At 45.9% G+C, this 23,194-nt stretch overlaps 1 protein-coding gene across 1 annotated transcript in view; it reads left to right on the forward strand.

Moving 5' to 3' along the window:
* LOC140462783 (piezo-type mechanosensitive ion channel component 2-like) overlaps positions 1 to 22,879 on the forward strand; it is a 423,249-nt gene extending 400,370 nt beyond the window's left edge. The window contains exons 65-69 of the mRNA XM_072556051.1: positions 3,159 to 3,328; positions 6,338 to 6,454; positions 8,372 to 8,451; positions 10,647 to 10,869; positions 21,700 to 22,879. Of these exons, the coding sequence (XP_072412152.1) occupies positions 3,159 to 3,328; positions 6,338 to 6,454; positions 8,372 to 8,451; positions 10,647 to 10,869; positions 21,700 to 21,958 (849 nt within the window). The 3' untranslated portion in view covers positions 21,959 to 22,879. The remainder of the gene's footprint in view (positions 1 to 3,158; positions 3,329 to 6,337; positions 6,455 to 8,371; positions 8,452 to 10,646; positions 10,870 to 21,699) is intronic.
* Positions 22,880 to 23,194: the final 315 nt, after the last annotated feature.

Genomic DNA, 23,194 nt, shown 5'->3' on the forward strand with positions numbered 1-23,194 from the left:
TGTGGGGACGAGGTGGGAGGTGGGAGATGGGAGGCGGGGGAGTGTGGGGGCGAGATGGGGGGTGGGGCCAGGTGGGGGGCAGGGGACATGGGGGCGAGGGGTGGGGGATGAGGGGGCGAGGGGTGGGGAGTGAGGGGGCGGGGGTGTGAGGGTGAGGGGGTGTGAGGGTGAGGGGCGGGGGTGTGGGGCTGAGGGGGCGGGGGTGAGGGGGCAAGGGGGCGGGGGGACGGGGTGTGTGGGGGTGAGGGATGGGGGTTGAGAGGTGGGGGGACGGTGGGGCAAGGGGTGAGGGGCGAGGGTATGGGGCTGAGGTGGGGGTCGAGGGGTGGGGGGGTGTGGAGGGCGAGGGGTGGGGGCGTGTGGAGGCGAGGTGTGAGGTGTGGGGTGTGGGGTGTGTGGGGGGGGCGAGGTGGGGTGTGGGGGCGAGTTGTGTGGGGGTGTAGGGGCGGGGAGTGTGGGTGCGTGGGTTGGGGGCGAGGGGTGGGGGGATGGGGGCAAGTTGGGGGGCGAGGGGTGGGGGGATGGGGGCGAGGGGTGGGCAGATGGGGCGAGGTGGTGGGGCGAGGGGTGGGGGGATGGGGGAGAAGTGGGGGGTGTGGGCGTGAAGTGGGGGTGTGGGGGTGAGGGGTGGGGGGTGGGTGATGGGGGTCAGAGTGGGGGGATGTGGATCGAGGTGGGGTGTGTGGGGCCGAGCTGGGGGTGGGGGTTGTGGGGGTGAGGTGGGGGGGGTGGGGGTTGTGGGGGTGAGGTGGGGGGGTGGGGTCAAGGTGGGATGCAAGGGGTGGGATGTGTGGGGGGCTAGGGGACGAGTGGTGGGTGTTGGGGGTGGGGGCGAGGGGCGGGGAAGGTGAGGGTGTTGGGGGTGAGATTGGGAAGGTTGAGAGGGGGAGTGAAAGGTGGGAGTGAAAGGTAGGAGTGAAGGGGTGAAACTGTGGGGAGGTTTGGGAGTGGGAGTGAGGGGTGGAGGTGGTGACTGAGGGGTGGGATTGGGGTTGTGAGAATGTGGGGAGGTGGGGAGATTGGGAGTGAGGGGTGGGTATGAGGGGTGTGAGGGGTGAGAATGTGCGGAGGTTGTGAGTGGGGAGGTGAGGGGGTTAGGACCGTGAACAGGATTGTGATGGATGTGTTCATTACTGCTCAGGCACCAATCTGATAAAGGCAGGTGGCTGTGGGAAGATATCAGTTGGTGACGTTATCGCATCAGCAGACAGTTTAGCACAGCAATGCGAACAATGATAACACAAGCTGTTTACAGTGATGTTAACAAAAGGTTAAATGTTGGCCAGGGCACCAAGGAGTTTCTCTTCTTCAAAGAGCATCATGAAATCTTTTCTCTCATCCAATCGAGAGAGAGCAGGGCTGTCTGTGACAGTACAGCAGACACTCAGTGCCACATTTATATGATCCTGGAAAAAGAAACTGCCATCTCAGTCTGGTGTACAGTATGTGGTTGGTGCTTAGGACAGTGAGCGAGGTGGGATATAAACATGACCCTGTCGGTCTCAAAAATGTTCCAAGAATAATTGTAAAAAACCCAACAAGCTGTTCCTTTCTCACATCAGATGAGAAAGATTACTGTCCCAACTTTGGTCCAGCAATGTTCCACTTTAGACTCGTCATTTAAATAGTTAAAGGTTCATAGCTTGTTGTCCACCCTAGGTTACTCAAAGGGATTTAAAGGGATATGGCACTATTACAATATCGAAACAGTCCGACAATTTTATTCACAGTGAACTCCCACAAATGGCAGTGCGATAAATAGCCACACAATCTATGTTTGAGATATTGTTTGGGGGATAAATGCGATGCTGGGAAGAACTGCTCGCTGCTTGTTGAGATAGAGGTTGAAGGATTTACATCCACTTGACGGAGTCTTAGAATGTCTTCTGAAAGATGGTAGCTCAGACAGTGCAGCACTCCTTCTGTAGTGAAGAGTGGGGCTTGAACCCAAGAGATTGTGACTTTGAGATGAGAGTGTCAGCCACTAAGCCCCAATTCAAAAGCTTTCGGTTCTGTGGACGCTTGTAAACTACAAGGGGTGCCCTGAACCCTTCTCCAGTCGATTGTGCCCACATCCCCCATACAGGATCACATTGACCAGGAGGAAGTGAGGACCACAGATGCTGGAGATCAGAGTCAAAAAAAATGTGGTGCTGGAAAAGCACAGCAGGTCAGGCGGCATCTGAGGAGCAGGAAAATCGATGTTTCAGGCATAAGCTCTTCATCAGGAATGTGGGTGGGTCTGGGCAAAGGTAACTGGGAAGGTGATCGCTAGATGCAGACAGAGGATGATGGTGATAGGTTGGAGAGGGGGTGGGTGGAGTGGGAGCTGGGAAGGAAGATAGACAGGTAGGGCAGTTCAAGAGGGCGGTGCCAGGTTGGAGGGTACAGTTTATCTAGGAATACTTCATGAGCCGACCCCCAGTCAAATTAAATACTAATCAAACAAAGAAGGTACCTCCAAGTAGAAAGGCCAGTCTCAAGGAATGGTAGCACAACAATGAGATAAGCTGGAATCTGGTCAGAGTGCAGTTACAGGAGGTAACATGAAAATGATGGCATTCTTGGACATAGAGACTGCAGTGGTTGAACTGGGGTGGTGATGTGGTGTTATCGCCGGACTGTTAATCTAGAGACTGTTAATCTAGAGGGTAATGTTCTGGGGACCCGGGTTTGAATCCTGCCACGGCAGTGTTGGAATCTGAATTCAGTAAAAATCTGGATTGAAGGGTTCAGTGACTACCATGGACTCTGTCCTGGAAGCATGTGATGGAGACAGTGTAGAGGGGCCTTTATCCGAGACGTCAAAATTAAACAAGATCCAGCCTTCGCAGATCGACTTCTCAATGTATCATTCCTTACAAAATGCCTCACCCTGACAGGAGCAAAAAAATGGCAGCCTTCCGCGCAAGTTTAATCCTTAGAGCATATTGTAGGGTAGATACAGAAAGTGAGGCACTGAAGGAGGGAGAGAGCATGCAGGGAAGCGAGTGTCAGCTGAGAACCTTTTGAGAATGAGAGAGAGGGCTGTGGGAGGAAGAGGGGATGGCTGTCCAAATGAACACTAATGACTGATGGATAAACAGGAAACAAAGATTTTTTTTAAAAAAGTGTTATAAAAGCATTCAGAATGTATTCACTTGTTTCCATCCCCACAGTCCGCAATGCAGTTTTTAGTGAACTACATGCCAGAAGACATCATCGTGGCTCACATCAAGAGTGACGCAAACCTCCTGTGGAGCATCAGCCCGGCCAGTCTCAAAGCGATGAAAGAAGAACTTGCCAATTCTTCCCAGATTTACGTACATCTCCAGTGGACCATTCTGAGGTACAGTGTGTGGCGTAGGATCGGGAAAATCACAACATGTTACTTAGAATTGTAGAGATGTACAGCATGGAAACAGACCCTTCAGTCCAACCTGTCCATGCCGACCAGATATCCCAACCCAATCTAGTCCCACCTGCCAGCACCCAGCCCATATCCCTCCAAACCCTTCTTATTCATATACCCATCCAAATGCCTCTTAAATGTTGCAATTGTACCAGCCTCCACCACTTCCTCTGGCAGCTCATTCCATACACGTACCACTATGTGTGTGAAAAAGTTGCCCCTTATGTCTCTTTTATATCTTTCCCCTCTCACCCTAAACCTATACCCTCTAGTTCTGGACTCCCCAACCCCAGGGAAAAGACTTTGCCTATTTACCCTATCCATGCCCCTCATAATTTTGTAAACCTCTATAAGGTCACCCCTCAGCCTCCGATGCTCCAGGGAAAACAGCCCCAGCCTGTTCAGCCTCTCCCTATAGCTCAGATCCTCCAACCCTGGCAACATCCTTGTAAACCTTTTCTGAACCCTTTCAAGTTTCACAACATCTTTCCAATAGGAAGGAGACCAGAATTGCATGCAATATTCCAACAGTGGCCTAACCAATGTCCTGTACAGCCGCAACATGACCTCCCAACTCCTGTACTCAATACTCTGACCAATAAAGGAAAGTATACCAAATGCCTTCTTCACTATCCTATCTACCTGCGACTCCACTTTCAAGGACCAGCCAGGGAACTATAGACCGGTGAGCCTGATGTTGGTGGTGGGCAAGTTGTTGGAGGGAATCCTGAGGGACAGGATGTACATGTATTTGGAAAGGCAAGGACAGATTAGGGATAGTCAACATGGCTTTGTGCGTGGGAAATCATGTCACACAAACTTGATTGAGTTTTTTGAAGAAGTAACAAAGAAGATTGATGAGAGCAGAGCGGTAGATGTGATCTTTATGGACTTCAGTAAGGCGTTTGACCGTTCCCCATGGGAGACTGATTAGCAAGGTGAGATCTCATAGAATACAGGGAGAACTAGCCATTTGGATACAGAACTGGCTCCAAGGTAGAAGACAGAGGGTGGTGGTGGAGGGTTGTTTTTCAGACTGGAGGCCTGTGACCAGTGGAGCATTTGGTATGCTTTCCTTTATTGGTCAGAGTATTGAGTACAGAAGTTGGGAGGTCATGTTGCGGCTGTACAGGACATCGGTTAGGCCACTGTTAGAATATTGTGTGCAATTCTGGTCTCCTTCCTATTGGAAAGATGTTGTGAAACTTGAAAGGGTTCAGAAAAGATTTACAAGGATGTTGCCAGGGTTGGAGGATTTGAGCTATTGGGAGAGACTGAACAGGCTGGGGCTATTTCCCTGGAGTGTCGGAGGCTGAGGGGTGACCTTATAGAGGTTTACAAAATCATGCGGGGGAATAGATCGGGTAAATAGACAAAGTCTTTTCCCTGGGGTCGGAGAGTCCAGAACTAGAGGGCATAGGTTTAGGGTGAGAGGGGAAAGATATAAAAGAGACCTAAGGGGCAACTTTTTCACGCAGAGGGTGGTACATGTATGGAATGAGCTGCCAGAGGACGTGGTGGAGGCTGGTACAGTTGCAACATTTAAGAGGCATTTGGATGGGCATATGAATAGAAAGGGTCTGTTTCCATGTTGTACATCTCTATGACTCTCTGAGAATAAAAGAAACTTTGCTCTGTAACTAACCCTGTATTGTCTCTGTCCTCAGATGTACAATGGGGGACAGTGTTGAGGGAGGTTTACATAGAACATAGAACAGTACAGCACTGTACAGGATTGTGTTGGGCATTTATCTTAATCTAAGATCTAACATACACACCCCTCAATTTACTGCCATCCATGTGTTTGTCCAGCAGTTGTTTAAATGTCCCTAATGTCTCTGACTTTACTACCACCGCTGTCAGTGCATTCCACTCTCTGTATATAAAACCAACCTCTGACATCTCCCCACACCTTCCTCCAATCACCTTATAATTATGACCCCCTCGTGACAGTCATTTCTACCCTCGGGGAAAAGTCTCTGGCTATCTACTCTCTCTATGCCTCCCATTACCCTGTACACCTCTATCAAGTCACCTCTCTTCCTCCTCCTCTCCAGTGTGAAAAGTCTGAGCTCACTCAACCCCTCTTCATAAGACCTGCCCTCCAATCCAGGCAGCATCCTGGTAAATCTCCTCTGCACCCTCTCTAAAGTATCTACATCTTCCTTATAATGAGGCGACCAGAACTCTGCAGAATTTCAGAGCTTTATAGAGCTGCAGCAAAACCTCCTGGCTCTTAAACTCACTCCCCCTGTTAATGAAAGCCAAAGTACCATACGCCTTCTTAACAACCCTATCAACTTGAGTGGCAACTTTGAGGGACCTATGTAAGTGGACCCCAATCTCCCGCTATTCCCCCACACTGCCAAGAATCCTGTCTTTAGCCCTGTATTCAGCATTCAAATTCGACCTTCCAAAATGACCCACTTTGCATTTATCCAGGTTGAATTCCATCTGCCACTTCTCAGCCCAGCTCTGCAGCCTCCCAATGTCTTGTTGTAGCCTGCAACAGCCCTCCACACTACCTACACCACCGACCTGTGTGTCATCGGGAAACTTACTAACCCACCCTTCCACTTCCTCATCCAAGTCATTGATTAAAACTACAACGAGCAGATTGAGAGTTTTACATTGTATCTAACCACTGGTATATCTAATAATCAATATTCCTCCCCCCCCCCCCACCTCATTTATACCTGGATCACATAAAATATGTCCTGCACTTATACAAATTCTAAACATATACTTTGATTCCTTCATTTCCCTTTTATGTATGACATTAAGCGACACATGGGGACAATGTGATATTGCTGTGTTTATTCAGAATGTACACCAGCACAGTGATTGATCCTCTGGAACAAGAATAATTTCTGATCTGTATGTCTCAGTTGGCACAGCACTTGTGAATCTGTCAGCTGTTGATTCTTGTTTCTCATGTCCCTACAGGAATGCTTCCCTTCTGATGAACCCTGAAGCGTTTGGTAAACACACAGTCGTCTGTACAGACAGGGAAGTGAGAGAGGAGCTGGTTCAGCTGCTGGATGGAACATGTGACAAGTCCGTGTATGTACTGTCATTGCTGTCTTTGTCACCATCTTTTTTTTACATGAAAATCCCATCTCAAAGCAAATTGTTTGCTTCAGCATCACTGAAGGGGCCTTTCCAGGTAAAAGGAAACAGGTTTTGGTGTGCACAGGGAGCTAAATCCCACAAAATGAGGTTTGGAATCCCAACATTATCCAACCTGTTTTCTGTTTTAACTCAGCACGTTTTAAATGGGTGGGGATCTCCTTGGGATTATCAAAGAGAGGACTAGATTGTGCAAACCAACAGTTCTGTCTCTTTAACCATGCATCTGGATTTAACAACCCAGTGGATTAATGTCCCCGAGCTGTGTAACTGAAGTGAGTGTCTGACAGGTTAGTGTTTGTTCAGTGACCCTGACAGACTGGGAAGTCTTTTGTTGATTATGCTGAAGAGCTGTGGCCATGGTCAGGTAAGAGGCTGCTCAGGGAGTGCTGTCTCTACCAGTCAGTTAATTGCCACATCTTGTGAAATCACTTCTTTTTTTGTTCATCACTCATTTCCAACTGCATTTCTCTGGTGCCAGTCTCCTTCACAGCCTGGGAGCTACTTATGGAGCTGCACTGATGAAGACAAGAAGGAGACCAACAGTAGCACCTTCTGGGGGGGCACAGGGATCTAGCTGGAACAGGCTGAGCCCTTGGGCCTGTGTTGAGTGGATCAGCTTCCCTCAGGAGGCTGGTTATCACTGATGTCTCAGGGTCCCCTCTCACTGGAGCATCTGTGCGCTTACTTCCCAGAGGCCATCAAGGCATTTGTCACTGGAGGGGAACATACTTTTTCCATCTTGGTTGTTACCACCTCCCTGAGGCTGTGTGTCATGGGTTCCTGGAAGGAGAGGAAGGAAAGAGTTCTGAATACTTGTATGGAGACAAGGTGAGGAGAGCAGTGAGGGCAGTTGAACAGTGTAGAATTGAGATTGCAAAATGATTGGGGAGAGAGTTTGTGTTGCCGCCTTGAAGGACGAATGTCAGATGCCTGGAGAAAGGCGGGGGGGGGGGGGGCGGGAGGACTGGCTGGAGCTGTGAGGTCTGTTAGGCAGAAGTCACAGGGCATGGGGCTTGATGCTGCTCATCTTTCCCATCCCCCTGAGGGTCTCTTGGCGTATTGCTGTTTTCCACTTTCTCAGCAACCTCCGTCCAACCTTGTGAAGTTGAAGAGAATAATCTCTTCCTTAGTTCCTTGAATTCCATGGCAAGGGCCTCCAGGTAAACAGTGAGAGGTGTAGGCCAAATGGCCTCTTTCTGCAATATACAGATTCAATGATTCAGTCTTCCACATCATTCACGGAGACCCAGGACTGTGAAAGCTCCAGACTCCGACATATCACAGAGAGCCATGTCTGTGCGTAGCTGATGGACTGGACAGTCGGAAAGCACATCAATTCACAGATCATGAGGCTTCCCTCAGGAAGTCTGGGGACTGAGGATTCAGACAGAAGGACATGCCCACCTTCAGTTGCCCACCACAGTCTCACCTCCCCACTCCTCTAGTCTCACCTCCTCCCACTAACACCCATCCTCACCATCCTCTCCCCCACCCACTACTCTCCCGTACTCCCCCAGCCCGTACTCCCCAGCCCTATATTCCCAATGTCCACACTCATTTCCCCACTGCCCATCCTAACTTCCTACTCACACCACATCTTCACTCCTCCCGTCCCTCTCCCTCCAGCCTTGAATCTCCCTCTTCATGCACTCCAGAGTTACATCCTGGTTCTTGCTGGCACAGAGATTGACAAAGAGGCACCCCACCCTTCCTAAGGTCAATGTAGTAGTCACATGGTCAATTGTGGTACCTAACCTGCTGACATTTCTGCCTCTTACTTTTACACTCAGCCCCCTCTTTCTCACAATGCTGCTGATGAGCAATAGTAACCATTCTGTTTCATTTCAGGGTAATAAAGGAATTGTTCCCAAAATACATTCGAGCAACACATCGACCTGAAGCGATACCAGCTTTCCGGCTTCGAGCAGGTGAATGTCGACAAAGGAAGCTGTAACTGGGGGTCGTCTCCGGTGTGTGTGCGTGCGTGCATGCAGTGTTGCTGGACTAGTGTACCATCACCATCATCAGCTGTTGTGCACACATTAAAGCAGCCTTCTGCTCACTGATGGATTTTACTGAGGAGGGGTTGGCCCCTCACGTGAATGACAGAGAGGGGGAGCAATAGTACGTCCCTTTGTTAGCCCCTTAACTGATCCGAAAGTCTGGACTTCCCTTCGTAAAACCCTCACCTTTCTTAAAACATTATTTTAGTCACTCGTCTGACTCAGTATAAAATTTTATTGTTCCTGTGAAGCATCTTGGGACAGTTTCTATACTATAAGTACTATATAAATGTATTTTGTGTTGAATTTTAAGATTTTTTTCTTCTGTTTGATTGTTAAGATCTAAAAGAGAAAAGCATCATCCTCCTAAATCCATTCTGGTCCAGGAAGTGTTACTATAATTGCGCATGGCATGAGTGAGACCACACCTGGAGTATTGCTTACTTGAGGGAGGGATATTGGAGACCGTTTGAGAGGAGCTTCACTAAGCTGATTCCAGGGATAAGGGGTTTATTTTATTAAGAGAGATTGAACAGATTAGGCCTATACTCTCTGGAGTTTAGAAGAATGACAGGAAATCGCATTGAGGTCTATAAGATGCAAAAGGGGATTGACAGGAGTCAATGTAGAAAGGATGTTCTTGTGTGGGGCAATCTGGAATGAGGTCATCGTTTTAGGCTAAGTGGTAGCAGATTTAAAACAGAGATGAGGATAAATTCCTTCTCTTCAAAGGGTTGTGATTAGATTAGATTACTTACAGTGTGGAAACAGGCCCTTCGGCCCAACAAGTCCACACCGCCCCGCCGAAGCGCAACCCACCCATACCCCTACGTCTATCCCTTACCTAACACTACGGGCAATTTAGCATGGCCAATTCACCTGGTCTGCACATCTTTGGACTGTGGGAGGAAACCGGAGCACCCGGAGGAAACCCACGCAGACACGGGGAGACACGGGGGTTGTGAGTATGTGGAATTCACTACCCCAGAGTGTGGTGGAAATTTGAGGAGAAAGATTTTCTGAGGATTTCTACTCAGGCTTTCTCAACACAGGGCATTAATTTGGAATTTGGAACTCAGAATTGTGTAAATCTGCTGCAGATCTACTGAGGTGAGGTGAGAGTGATTACCCTTAACCTCAAGGTCGTACTTGACTGACTGTGATATTAAGGAGCAAAACTACAATCAATGGGAATCGGGGGGAGAGCGGTCTACTGGTGTGAGTACTACATGGCGCGTTGGAAGATGGTTGTGGTTGTCAGAGGTCAGTCATCTCAGCTCCAGGACAAATCTGCAGGATTTCCTAAGACGAGAGCCCTAGGCCCAACCATCTTCAGCTGCTTCATCCATGACCTTCCCTCCATCATAAGGTCTGATGTGGGGATGTTTGCCGATGCTTACACAATGTTCAGCACCATTTCAGATGCTAAAGCTCTCTAGTTTCAAATGCAACAAGATCTGGACAATATCCAGGCGTGGGCTGACAAGTGGCAAGTAACATTTATGCCACACAAGTATCAGGGTAATGACATGAGAGAATCTAATCATCGCCCCCTTGACATTCAATCACATTCCTATTACTCAAACTTCCACATCCTGGGGGAGGCCATTAACTAGAAACTGAACTGATACTAGCCACATAAGTACAATGGCTTCAAGAGCTAGGAATCCTGTAGCAAGTAACTCATCGCTTGACTCCCCAGAATCTGTCCACCATCTACAAGGTGCAAATCAGGAGTGTTACGGAATACTATCCACTTGCCTCCTCTCCAAGCCACTCCCCATCCTGACTTTGGAAATGGTTCCAGGGATGAGAGAAACTGTCTCCTTTGGCTGTGGGGTAACGAACCAGACAGCAGAGATATGAACCATGAGGAAAAATACCTTTAACATCCAGTGAGTGGAAATGATATGAATTGTGGTGGAGGCAGACACAATTGTAGCTTTTAGAAGGGCATCCGGTAAGCTCCTAAAAATAAAAATAGATTGTAGGGTTCCATGGAAAGACCAACAGCGTGGGATTTGTAGAATGGCCTGTTTCTGTGATCCTGTGTGAAGTTCTACTCTCAGGAAGGACTGACTGACACAGTGTCTCTTGTTTTGCTTCCACACTGGCTGCAGGTTTTCCCAGTGCTGACAAAGAGAGACTAGTGCTGTTCAGGAACATCTCGCTGCAGATGGAGGAGGAGCTCAGGGCACACAACACATCGCACGCAAAGATGAGGTGGTGGAATGTCAAGGAATGTGACCCAGAGTGGCCTAGTCAGGGCTGTAACAACATAGAGCTCATCATCTTCAACGATAAAGTCAGCCCCTCGAGTCTGGGTTTCCTTGCTGGATATGGGTAAAGATGTCTTCCATTCAGACCTCTTTTATTCTAGGGCTGAAGAGGGGACTTAGAATCCCTACAGAGTAGAAACAGGCCATTTGGCCCATCGAGTCCACACTGACCACATGAAGTGTCCCACCCAGACCCACTGCCCTGCCCGATCCCTCTAATTCTGCATTTCCCATGGCTAATCCACCTAGCCTACACATTCACCCACCTTTTCACTCTCTACCCAGCATGAATACCCTATCCCAGTCAGACTGTCTGGGGAAGTCATGTTGTCGAAAACATTTCACTGTCTGCCCACCTGGCCCATAGGATTGCTGGAATTTAGTTAAATAGTGCAAGGAGCCTGTTCCGGATACAACACGGTGGGGCGACACGGTGGCACAGTGGTTAGCATTGCTGCCTCACAGCGCCAGAGACCTGGGTTCAATTCCTGCCTCAGGCGACTGTGTGGCGTTTGCACATTTTCCCCATGTCTGCGTGGGTTTCCTCCCACAGTCCAAAGATGTGCAGATCAGGTGAATTGGCCATGCTAAATTGCCCGTAGTGTTAGGTAAGGGTATGGGTGAGTTGTGCTTCGGCGGGGCGGTGTGGACTTGTTGGGCTGAAGGGCCTGTTTCCACACTGTAAGTAATCTAATCTAATCTAAACACGAGAATGTAGTTTTGTGGGAATTTCCTTAAAACTAGGGAATGACTCCATAGTCTGAAAAGCACAGGCAGGGAAAGGGAGGAGTTTGAATCTCAATGAGACATTTTTTTGGTACCAATTTCTCCATACCTGTTTGCCCTCTGCCTGTGCTATCCATAGTTATTATACAGATTCACTAAGGGTATTACTGGCTTTTATGAAGCTAATTAACTACTGATTTATACAGTTGGGACCAACATGAGCAGAGACCAAACGCCTTTTAAAATCAAGTAGATCTCCTGTGGCCTTGCTCGTGGCTAGTCAGGTACATTGACGTTTTCGGCACCAACTTGGCCTTTTAATGATACACCCTCACTGGAATCCAAGTTAATTAGGTTTCATAAAATTGATGGAAAGCATCAGTCTGCAGGTCAGAGGTGGGTTTTCTTTCCTTTTTAAGCTCACTTTGAGTGAGACTGCTGTATTGTTTAAAAAAAACTTGAGAATTTCCTTTGGCAATGCATGTGGTGAGCTGGCAGATACATTATTGACTATACTTTGTACCTTACTTCGAGTAATGCCTCCAGACCTCCTCCTGTTACACTGTTGTGCAGACACATCCATCGCAGAATAAGGTGTGATGCAGGATGAAGCTGTGACACAGGAAGGTGTACATGATGTTATCAGTAAATCACCTGCTGCCTGGTGCAGGACATTTAATTTTAACGTCGCACATTTGGCAAAACTGCAGCTTGGTTGTGTTAAGTGTCTTGGGTTTGGCAGTGTTGGTACATCCGAAAACAGTGTGTGCACAGTGATGGCAGATGTAGTAAATGCTTAACTAAATAATTCTGTTAATTTCACCATTATTGTACACTGATGTGTTTACAATGAGAAACAGTCCATTCTGAAGAAGGGTTACTGGGTTTGAAATGTTAACTCTATTTTCTCTCCACAAATATTGCCAGGTCTTCTGAGTTTCTTCTGCAATTTCTGTTTTTAGTTGTCCCACATCACATGTTCAATTTGTTCTTTTATTTTAGTCCTAACTGCAGGGGAGCGAGCATTTCAAGTGGATTGCGTTCTTTTTACTAATGGGAAATGTTAAAAACTGTGTTGACTTGATGTGAATATCTTTGCTCGACATTTGAATCCATGCTCTTTAGCACTTTGTCCAAACTGCTATTCCCATTGCGGCAAAAAGCAAAGTATTGCTAATGCTGGAAATGGGAATTAACAACAGGAAATGGGAATTAACAACAGGAAATGGGAATTAACAACAAACAGAAACTCAGCGGGCCAAGTAGCATCTGTGGAAAGAGAAATGGTTAACATTGGCATGAATTAAAAAGGTACCCATTCACATTCAGAAGGGTTCCACACTGGAGATTCTTGGACTTTCAGACTGGAGGCCTGTGAGGTGTGCCACAAGGATTGGTGCTGGGTCCACTGCTTTTCATCATTTATAACAATGATTTGGATGTGAATATAGGTAGTATGGTGCAGATGACACCAAAATTGTAGGTGCTTTGCCCAGTGAAGATAACCTCAGAGTTATGTTGATCACATAGGCCAACAGTTCGAGTGGGCAGATGGAGTTTAATTTAGATAAAAGGAGGTGTTCCTGCTCCACGGATCATGTTAACATAGGAGGTATAGTTAGTAAGTTTGCAGATGACACCAACATTGGAGGTGGACAGCGAAGAAGGCTACCACAGAATTCGATCAGATGGGTTAATAGGCTGAGGAGTGGCAGATGGAGTTTAATTTAGATAAATGTGAAGTACTACATTTTACAAAGGCAAATCAGGGCTGGACTTATACACTTAATGGGAGGGCCCTGGGGAATGTTGCCGAATAAAGAGACCTTGGAGTGCAAGTTCATAGCTCCTTGAAAGTGGAGTCGCAGGTAGATAGGATAGTGAAGAAGGCGTTTGGTACACTTGCCTTTATTGAGTATAGGAGCTGGGAAGTCATGTTGCAGGTGTACAAGACATTGATGAGGCCATTTTTGCAATACTGCATGTAATTCTGGTTTCTCTGCCAACGGGAAGCTATTGTGAAGCTTGAAAGTGTTCAGGAAATATTTACAAGGATGTTGCCAGGGTCAGAACGTTTGAGCTATAGGGAGGGGCTATTTTCCTTGGAGAGTCAGAAGTTGAAAGGTAACATTGTAGAGATTTATAAAATCATGAGGAGCATGGATAGTTAGTTTTCCTCGGGTAGTGAAGCCTAAAACGAAAGGGCATAGGTTTAAGTTGAGAGGGGAAAGATTTAGAAGGGGCAACCTTTTCATGCAAAGGGTGGTGCGGGTATGGAATGAGCTGCCAGAGGAAGTGGTGGACGCTCGTACAATTACAGCATTTAAAAGGATGGGTATATGAATAGGAAGGGTTTGGGGGGATATGAGCAAAATGCTGGCAAATGGGACTAGATTAATGTAGGATACCTGATCAGCATGGACGAGTTGGTTCAAAGGGTCTGTTTCCGTGCTGTACATCCATATGATTCTATGATGTGGTTTAATTTTGGAAGGAACCTAATGGAAATAGAAATGTGGAACATCGACTTTTAATGATCAGTTAGGGCAGAGGCAAGACAATGATCTGCAACCTTCTTCCACAGGGTTTGCTTGTTTTGTTTTGATTCAGTCATGGCATATGCACATCTGTCTGGCCAGCATTTGTTGCCTGTCCTTAGTTGTCCTCGAGGAGGTGGGAGTGAGCTGCATCCGTGAATCACTGCTGTTCATGGGCTGTGGGTTGACCCACAATACCCTTAGGAAGGCATTTCCAGGAGTTTGATCTAGCAACAGAGAATGAACAGCAATATATGTCCAAGTCAGGATAGTGTATGGCTTGGAGTGCAGTGTTCCCAAGTATCGGCTGACCCTTGTCCTTTGAGATGGAAATGGTTGATGGTTTAGAAGATGCTGTTTAAGGATCTTTGGTGAATTTCTTCAGTGGAGCCACTTTCCTGCAGTGGAACAGATTCTGTCATCTCTAGCCCATAGACCATAAGAGAATGAGCAAATGGAGTGCCCCAAGGTGACCCTGAAATTCTAACCAGTGGAGTCTTGGATTCAAACAGAATCAAACTTGTCTGTCTGTAGTGCTGCTAAATGTAGATGTGAAAATATAAAACAGCAAAGTTAACAAAGTGCTGACGGTTTTTTTATTCTTCCACTAGATTTGAGCATTGCTGTCAACTGCACTTTTGGTGGTCCATTCTAATCGCCCTCAGACAGCTTGCCTGGCCATTTTGGAAGTCGCATTGCTGTGGCTCCATTAGCAGATTATTTCCTTAAAGGGAATTTGTGAGCGAGAGTATTTTAGGGCAGTCAATAATAATTTCATAGACTAGCTTTCAATTCCAGCTGTTATTGATTGAATTTAAACCACATTAGATGCTGTAGTGTGTTTTGAATTTGTTTCCCCACAGCATTAGCCTGTGTCTCAGGATTCCTAGTCCAGGATTCCCAGTCCAGTGACATTACCACTGTCTCTGATTTGCTGTGCTGATCCAAATTACATTCTGTACTTGAATCAGGAATATGCATTTTGTTACCAACACCACACTCAACATTACCATAATGAGGGTAGATGAATGACCATAATACAATAGATTTCCTCATTAAGATGGAGAATAACATGTAGGAACAAATTACTGCAGATGCTGGAATCTGTACAGAGAACAACTTACGTTGGCGATCACAGCAAGTCAGGCAGCACCCATAGAGAGACAGCGCAAGCGAACATTTCAAGTCTAGATGACTCTTCAGAGCTGTTGTGACATATGGAGGGACAACATTAAAGCTATAGGTCAGAGGGGACGGGATAGTGGGTGTAGAGTGCTGGTGGAGAAAATATGTTACTAGTTTACATTAACTGATCAGAATGTGAGAATGACAGATGCGGTCTCACCATCGATGTTGCCTGACCTGCAGCATTTGTTGTCTTCAGTGGAGAATGACAGTTACTTGTGAGGCTATGGTCCAGAATTAAGTAGAGGAAACTACAATGATATGAGGAGAGAGTCCGCAGTGATAATAATGGAGAATATTCTTTAAAAGGGAAGATGATGACAAACATTCAAAGAGCATGGGTGAATTGCAACAATTGTTCTTAATTTCTTTTGCTAAGTATCAGTTTTGTCAAGTTTGTCAGAGGCTTCACATTGTGATGCATAGGGACGTCTACCGTCTTATTTTACAAAACCCACCCTGATTTATTACCATCCCCATCCTTTGATGTCCCTCTGACACATCATACCAGGTGCCATTGCCAAAACAACTCACCATTTCCTGAATATCCCAGAATTGACCAACATCTGTGGTGCAGCACCATTTTCAAAAAGATGTTGTGTACCCAGACAAGAGCTGTCAGTCCAGGTTACCCTGCATGGTTCCTGACATTGTCTGCCACATCCAGGGCCAATCATAGAATCGCTACAGTCTGGAAACAGGCCCTTTTGGCCCAACAAGTCCACATCGACCCTCCGAAGAGTATCCCACCCAATCACGTTCCCCATTACTCTACATTTACCCTGATTAATGCACTTAATCTACACATACCTGAACACTATGGGCAATTTAGCATAGCTAATTCCCCTAACCTGCACATCTTTGGATTATGGGAGTAAATCGGAGCACCTGGAGGAAACCCATGCAGACACATGGAGAACTCCAAACAAACAGTCACCCGAGGCTGGAACTGAACCTGGGTCCCTGGTGCTATGAGGCAGCAGTGCTAGCCACTGAGCCACCGTACCACCTCAATGGAAAATTGATGCCTGTCTTTGTGGGCAGGGACATGGCATTGCTGCAGAGGCAGGACATCTTTTTCTCCCAGGCCAATAGAAGACCCCATTCTACCAGCAACACACCAACCTGGACCAGGGTTCCCATCCAGGCCAGTGCAATCTCAACCATCTGAAGGAATGTACAGCATGTAGGCAGATGATCAATGACCCTCTCCACTCTGCCAGGGAAAGTGTCATTCCCTTCTCATGGATACCCCACATTTGCTTTATCTCAACTACTGGCAACTGGGGTGGTACCAGGGGACTGGAGAGTAGCGAATGTTGTGCCCCTGTTCAAAAAAGGGAATAGGGATAACCCCGGGAATTACAGGCCAGTTAGTCTTACTTCTGTGGCAGGCAAAGTAATGGAAAGGGTACTGAGGGATAGGATTTACGAGTATCTGGAAAGACACTGCTTGATTAGGGACAGCCAGCACGGATTTGTGAAGGGTAGGTCTTGCCTTACAAGTCTTATTGAATTTTTCGAGGAGGTGACCAAGCATGTGGATGAGGGTAGAGCAGTGGATGTAGTGTACATGGATTTTAGTAAGGCATTTGATAAGGTTCCCCATGGTAGGCTTATGCAGAAAGTCAGGAGGCAGGGGATAGAAGGAAATTTGGCCAATTGGATAGAAAACTGGCTAACCGGTCGAAGTCAGAGAGTGGTGGTAGATGGTAAATATTCAGCATGGAGTCCAGTTACAAGTGGAGTTCCGCAGGGATCAGTTCTGGGTCCTCTGCTGTTTGTAATTTTTATTAATGACTTAGAGGAGGGAGTCGAAGGGTGGGTCAGTAAATTTGCAGATGATACAAAGATAGGTGGAGTTGTGGACAGTGAGGAGGGCTGTTGTCGGCTGCAGAGGAACTTAGATATGATGCAGAGCTGGGCTGAGGAGTGGCAGATGGAGTTCAACCCTGCCAAGTGTGAGGTTGTCCATTTTGGAAGAACAAATAAGAATGCGGAATACAGGGTTAATGGTAGGGTTCTTGGTCAGGTGGAGGAACAGAGGGATCGTGGGGTCTATGTACATAGATCTTTGAAGGTTGCCACGCAGGTGGATAGAGTTTGTAAGAAGGCCTATGGAGTATTATCGTTCATTAGCAGAGGGATTGAATTCAAGAGTCGTGAGGTGATGTTGCAGCTGTACAGGACTTTGGTTAGGCCACATTTGGAGTACTGTGTGCAGTTCTGGTCGCCTCACTTTAGGAAAGATGTGGAAGCTTTGGAGAGGGTGCAGAGAAGATTTACCAGGATGTTGCCTGGAATGGAGAGTAGGTCGTACGAGGATAGGTTGAGAGTTCTCGGCCTTTTCTCGTTGGAACGGCGAAGGATGAGGGGTGACTTGATCGAGGTTTATAAGATGATCAGAGGAATAGATAGAGTAGACAGTCAGAAACTTTTTCCCCGGGTACAACAGAGTGTTACAAGGGGACATAAATTTAAGGTGAAGGGTGGAAGGTATAGGGGAGATGTCAGGGGTAGGTTCTTTACCCAGAGAGTGGTGGGGTCATGGAATGCGCTGCCCGTGGGAGTGGTAGAGTCAGATTCATTGGTGACCTTTAAGCGGCATTTGGATAGGTACATGGATGGGTGCTTAATCTAGGATAGAAGTTCGGCACAACATCGTGGGCCGAAGGGCCTGTTCTGTGCTGTATTGTTCTATGTTCTATGTTCTATGCACCCACCATTTCCTGCAACATTTTTCCCATCCTTGCTAACATCTAACCCTGAATCTCTAATGTACAGCCTACTCACCCCCTCAGCACATCACCACACATGCAACAAAAGTAACAGTTTGCCACCTACGTTTCTCTCCCTTACCCACGATGTGCAGAGTTTCCTGACTCTGACCACCCTGATCAGCTGACTAACCATGTCCAAGCCACTGTGCTAGTTTTTTTTGCAGTTGGTTACAATGGTGATGAGTCACTGAAACAGATTCACATGAGTCTGCAGAATATATTTTTTAAATAGAGAGAAACAAGCTCTTGATACAAACAATAAAGCTAAATTTCAAACTGCTCCTTAACACTGTCCTTTTACTGTTAGTCAATTCAGTGAGATTTCACTTTTATCTCAACTCTTTATGTTTTTAAATTAATAGATTGCCCCCAGCTTCTTGTCCTGTAGAGATATTTTCATGATGCTTTTCCAAGTCCACTAGCACAAACACTTCACAGGGCTCTTCACGAGAAAGTGCACTGATCATATGATGCTGCCGCAGAGTCTAGTCCTCCGCATCACCGAGTGCTGGGGATGAGAATCACGTAACAGAAAACAGGTGGCCACTTCACTAAAAAAAGTCATCAATTCACAATTTACATTACAGACAGACGCATGTTATAGGAGAACTACCTGTACTTAAGGAACTGACCTTAGAAATAGTGGGTGCACTTGTGGTTCAAGACTCTATAGTCTCTGAAACAGTTTCTACAGATTGGCGGATAGCTAATATAATCCCACTATTTAAGAAGGGACACAGACAGAAAATACAATAGACCAGTCAGCCTGATACTGGTGGTTGGGAAAATGATAGAATTATTATAAAATAATTAATAGCGGGAAACAGTAACAAGACCAGACAGAGTCAATATGGATTTGCAAAAGGGAAATCATTCTTGAAAAATCCACTGGAACCCTTCAAGGGTTAACTAGTAGAGTTGATGGAGAGGCAGTAAACGTAGTTTGTCAAAAGCCTTCTGAAAGTCCAAAGTATCACAGGTGCTTCGCGTGTATAGTTACAGGGATCACAGTCTAAGGAAATGGTAAACCATTTACAACGGAGATGAAAAATGTCTTCACCCAGGAAGTGATAATCCTGTGGAATTCACCACCACAGATCAAAGGATATGGAAGAAAAGCAGGAACAGACTATTGAATTTGATGATCAGCTATGATGATAATGAACGGTGGAGCAGGTTCAAAGGACTAAATTGCCTACATCTGCTCCTACTTTCTATGCTAACAACTGTCTTTAAGATTATGAATAACATTCCCAAAATTGCTGCAGGTATGGTCAGTGACAGGGAGACTGATGTGGCAGCTGGTTTGCTATCAAGTAGTAGAGGATCAATTGGCAATCTCAGCATTCTTACAGCACAGGAGGCCATTCAGCCCATTTTGCCTGCACCAGCTTTCCAAATGAGCATTTCATCGAATTTCATTTTCCTGGCTTCTCCCCATAACTCCACACACAGCTCCTTCTCAAGTAACTGCCTTAACTGCCATAACTCCACACACAGCTCCTTCTCAGGTAACTACCATAACTCCATACACAGCTCCTTCTCAGGTAACTGCCAAATTTCCTTTTGACAGCTTCATTTGACCCTATCTCCACCACATTCTCAGATAGTGCTTTTCAAACAGTTCTAACTTTTGCAATCGATCTTCATTACTATGGTTCTGGGGTGAGGAACTATTCTCCAACACCTTCAAATCCTTCTTAAAGTGTAATGCCCAGAACTGTACATAATACTCCAGCTGAGGCTGAAGCTCAACCTCACCACCTTGCTCTTTTACTCTGTGCCCCTATTAATAAAACAAAACTTTATTAACCACACTCTCAAGCTGCCTTGCCACCTTCAGTAATTTATGCAGATATACACCCAGGTCCCTCTGCTTCTGCACTCCCTTTAGAATTGTACCCTTTATACTGTTTCTCCATGTTCTCCTGATCAAAATGAATCATCTCACACTTTCTGCACTGAACTTCATCTGCCATGTATTCAACAATCCACCACATTTTCCTCACCGTTTACAATGATTCCAGGCTTTGTACCATACTTGGAAATTGTGCTCTGTACACCAAAACCTTGGTCCTTAATATATATCAGGAAAAGTGAGGGTTCCATCATTAATCCCTGGGGAAACTCCGGTACAAAGCTTCTTCCACCCCAAAAGACATCCATTAACCATTACTGTTTGCTGTCACTTAACCAATGCTGCGTCCATGTGTTGCTGCTGTCTCTTTTATTCCAGGAGCTCTAACTTTGTTCACAAATCTGGTGGGTGGTACTGTAACAAATACCTTTTAGAACCCTATTGCGCATGACATCAACCTCTTCAAAAGATTCCAGCAAGTAAGCTAAATACGATTTATGTTTTAAAAATCCATCCTGGCTTTCTTTAATTAACTCATTTATCCACATGGCTGTTAATTTGATCCCAAATCATTGTTCCTGGAGTTTCCCTGCCATTGTAGTGATACTAACTGGCCTGTAGTTGCTGGACTTATATTTTTTGAACAAGGATATATTGATTACAGTTCTGCAGTCCCCTTGCACCAGGGTGAGTCTAAGGAAGACTGAAACTTTTTGGGCAGTGCCTCTGTAATTTCCATTCTCACCTCCCTAACTATTCCTGGATGCAGCTCATCTGGTTTTGATGCATTATCAAGTTTCAGCACAATCAATGCCTCCTCCATATCCATTTCTTTAAAATAAAATCCAGTATCTGAACTACTTCCTCTTCCTCGGTAAAGAGAGATGCAAAGCATTCATTTAACATTTTAGCTGTGCGCCCTTTCTCTATGTGCAAATCCCCGTTTGGTTCCCAAATGTCTTGATCCTATAATCACACTTTATATATGTATATTTTTTATTTATCCTCTTATAGAATGGGATCTCCCTTTATGTTAGCTTCTAATCTCTTTTAATTTTCCCTCTTTGCTTCTCTCATTTGCTTTTTCACCCAGTTACACCATTTAAAAGGCATCTGGATAGGTATATGAATAGGAAGGGTTTAGAGGAGTATGAGCCCGGTGCTGGTAAGTGGGACTAATTAACGTAGAATACATGGTTGGCGTGGACAAGTTGGACCAAAGGGTCTCTTTCCATTATGTACATCTCTTCTGAACCTCGATATTCATCCTGGTTCTCAGTTGTATTTTCTACCTGACAACTGTGATATGCAGACTTTTCTTCATCTTAACTTTTATTTTCTCTGGAAATTTGCCGACCTTTCCCTTTTAAGGGACTGTCTCTAAATCTTCTCCTCTTTGAAATAAGCCTATTTTCAGCAATTATGGTTTTCTGCCAACCTCCAATTTCAGTTCATTCAGCCCAGATCTGTTGTTCTCCTACTGAAGTTAGCTTCCCCCCATTTAAATGATTCTTACTCATGGTTGTTCTTTGTCCTTTGCCATAACCAAACTGAACCTCATGGTACAATAACCATTATCTCCTAATTGCTCCCCCAGTGACATTTTCATCCACTTGGAGATTCAGCAACACCACCTTTTTGAAAGGCCTGGAAACGTGCTGTTGCAGAAAGATTTCCTAAACACACTCCAGGACCTTTGCCCCCTCTGCTTTAAACTATTATCCCTGGCTATCGTTAGATATTCTGCAGCTTACTAATAACAGTTGGTTCTTTTCCTGGCATGTAATTTTCTCTCACTTCCTCCTCAGGATCATTGGCCTGTATCTGTCTGTAGTGCTGGTCATTGGAAAGTTTGTTCGAGAATTCTTCAAAGGGATCTCTCGCTCCATTATGTTTGAAGAGCTGCCCAATCCTGACCGAATCTTGAAGCTGTGCACTGACATCTTCCTGGTGCGTGAGATGGGCGAGTTAGAACTGGAAGAGCAGCTTTTTGCCAAATTAATCTTCCTTTATCGCTCTCCTGAGACCATAATCAAGTGGACCCGTGAGAAGCAAGAGAGTGAATAACAGTCATGAGAAATTAAACATTTACACCCAAGAAAGGGTATCTATTCAACATTAACCTCAGGAAACCACATGGCAGCCTTGGATTCCACTGAACCCTTTTGAAAAGCTCCCTCACTGAGACAGAAAATCTGCATGTTTATTCGTTCTGCAATGTATTGAATTTGAACTTTTTACACAATTATACACCTCAACAGTACTAACTGGTGGGCACAAGCTGGAACTGACAACCGGAAGCGGCAGATTCAAACCACTACAAATGCCGGAGGAAAGATCACAGAAGCGTTTCACAGGAGGCTCCCAAGCACTGAGGATGTCACCTAGACAGGGGACGAAACGTCTGCAACACAAATTCCCAGCTCAGCGAACAGAACCACAAGCTGCAGAATTACTGCATAACTGACACGTTGCTAAAAAGACAATAACTGAATTCCTTGTCCCTACCAAATGTGCAATTTCGCAGCTTGCACTCACTTTTGCTTCAAGTGTTAAATGTTGTTCAGAAATTAAAAACAGGAACTGCACAAGACCATCAACATCTACTGCAGCTGAAAACCATTGCCGTTCTCCTCAATATTGGGGAAATGAAGTGTAGCCTGGGTGATGGCTTCACAGAACATCGATGTTCTGTCCACAAAAAAAGACCTTCAGCTTCCAGTTGTCAGTCACTTCAACACACCACTCTGCTCCCTGGCCAATATCTCTGTCTCAGGCTTGCTGCAGTGAAGCTGGAAGAACAGCACCTCATTTTCCGCTTGAGAATTCCACAGTCCTTCTGGACTCAATATCAAGTTCAACAATTTTAGGTCTTGAGGCACCTTCTCCCACGTCCTTAACTCAATCTCTACACACCAGACCTTGTTATCACATGGTCTGCTCTTACACACTAGGAGAAAGTGAGGACTGCAGATGCTGGAGATCAGAGCTTAAAAATGTGCTGCTGGAAAAGCGCAGCAGGTCAGGCAGCATCAAAGGAACAGGAGAATCGACGTTGATTCTCCTGTTCCTTTGATGCTGCCTGACCTGCTGCACTTTTCCAGCAACACATTTTTAATGCTATTACACACCACCCATTGTTAACCACTAATAGTCCCCATTAGCAGCCATACATTCTCGTAGCGTGATCTTTATGCACTCCTTTGCCTGAGCAACTCTTCGCTCTCTTTGGGTGCCATCTCCACCTTAACCCCTCTCCCCAACCTTTCTGCATGAAAATGTTTCCCTAGCTGCCATCAGTTC

Source organism: Chiloscyllium punctatum, chromosome 37 (genome assembly GCF_047496795.1).
Source record: "Chiloscyllium punctatum isolate Juve2018m chromosome 37, sChiPun1.3, whole genome shotgun sequence".
Lineage (NCBI taxonomy): Eukaryota > Metazoa > Chordata > Chondrichthyes > Orectolobiformes > Hemiscylliidae > Chiloscyllium > Chiloscyllium punctatum.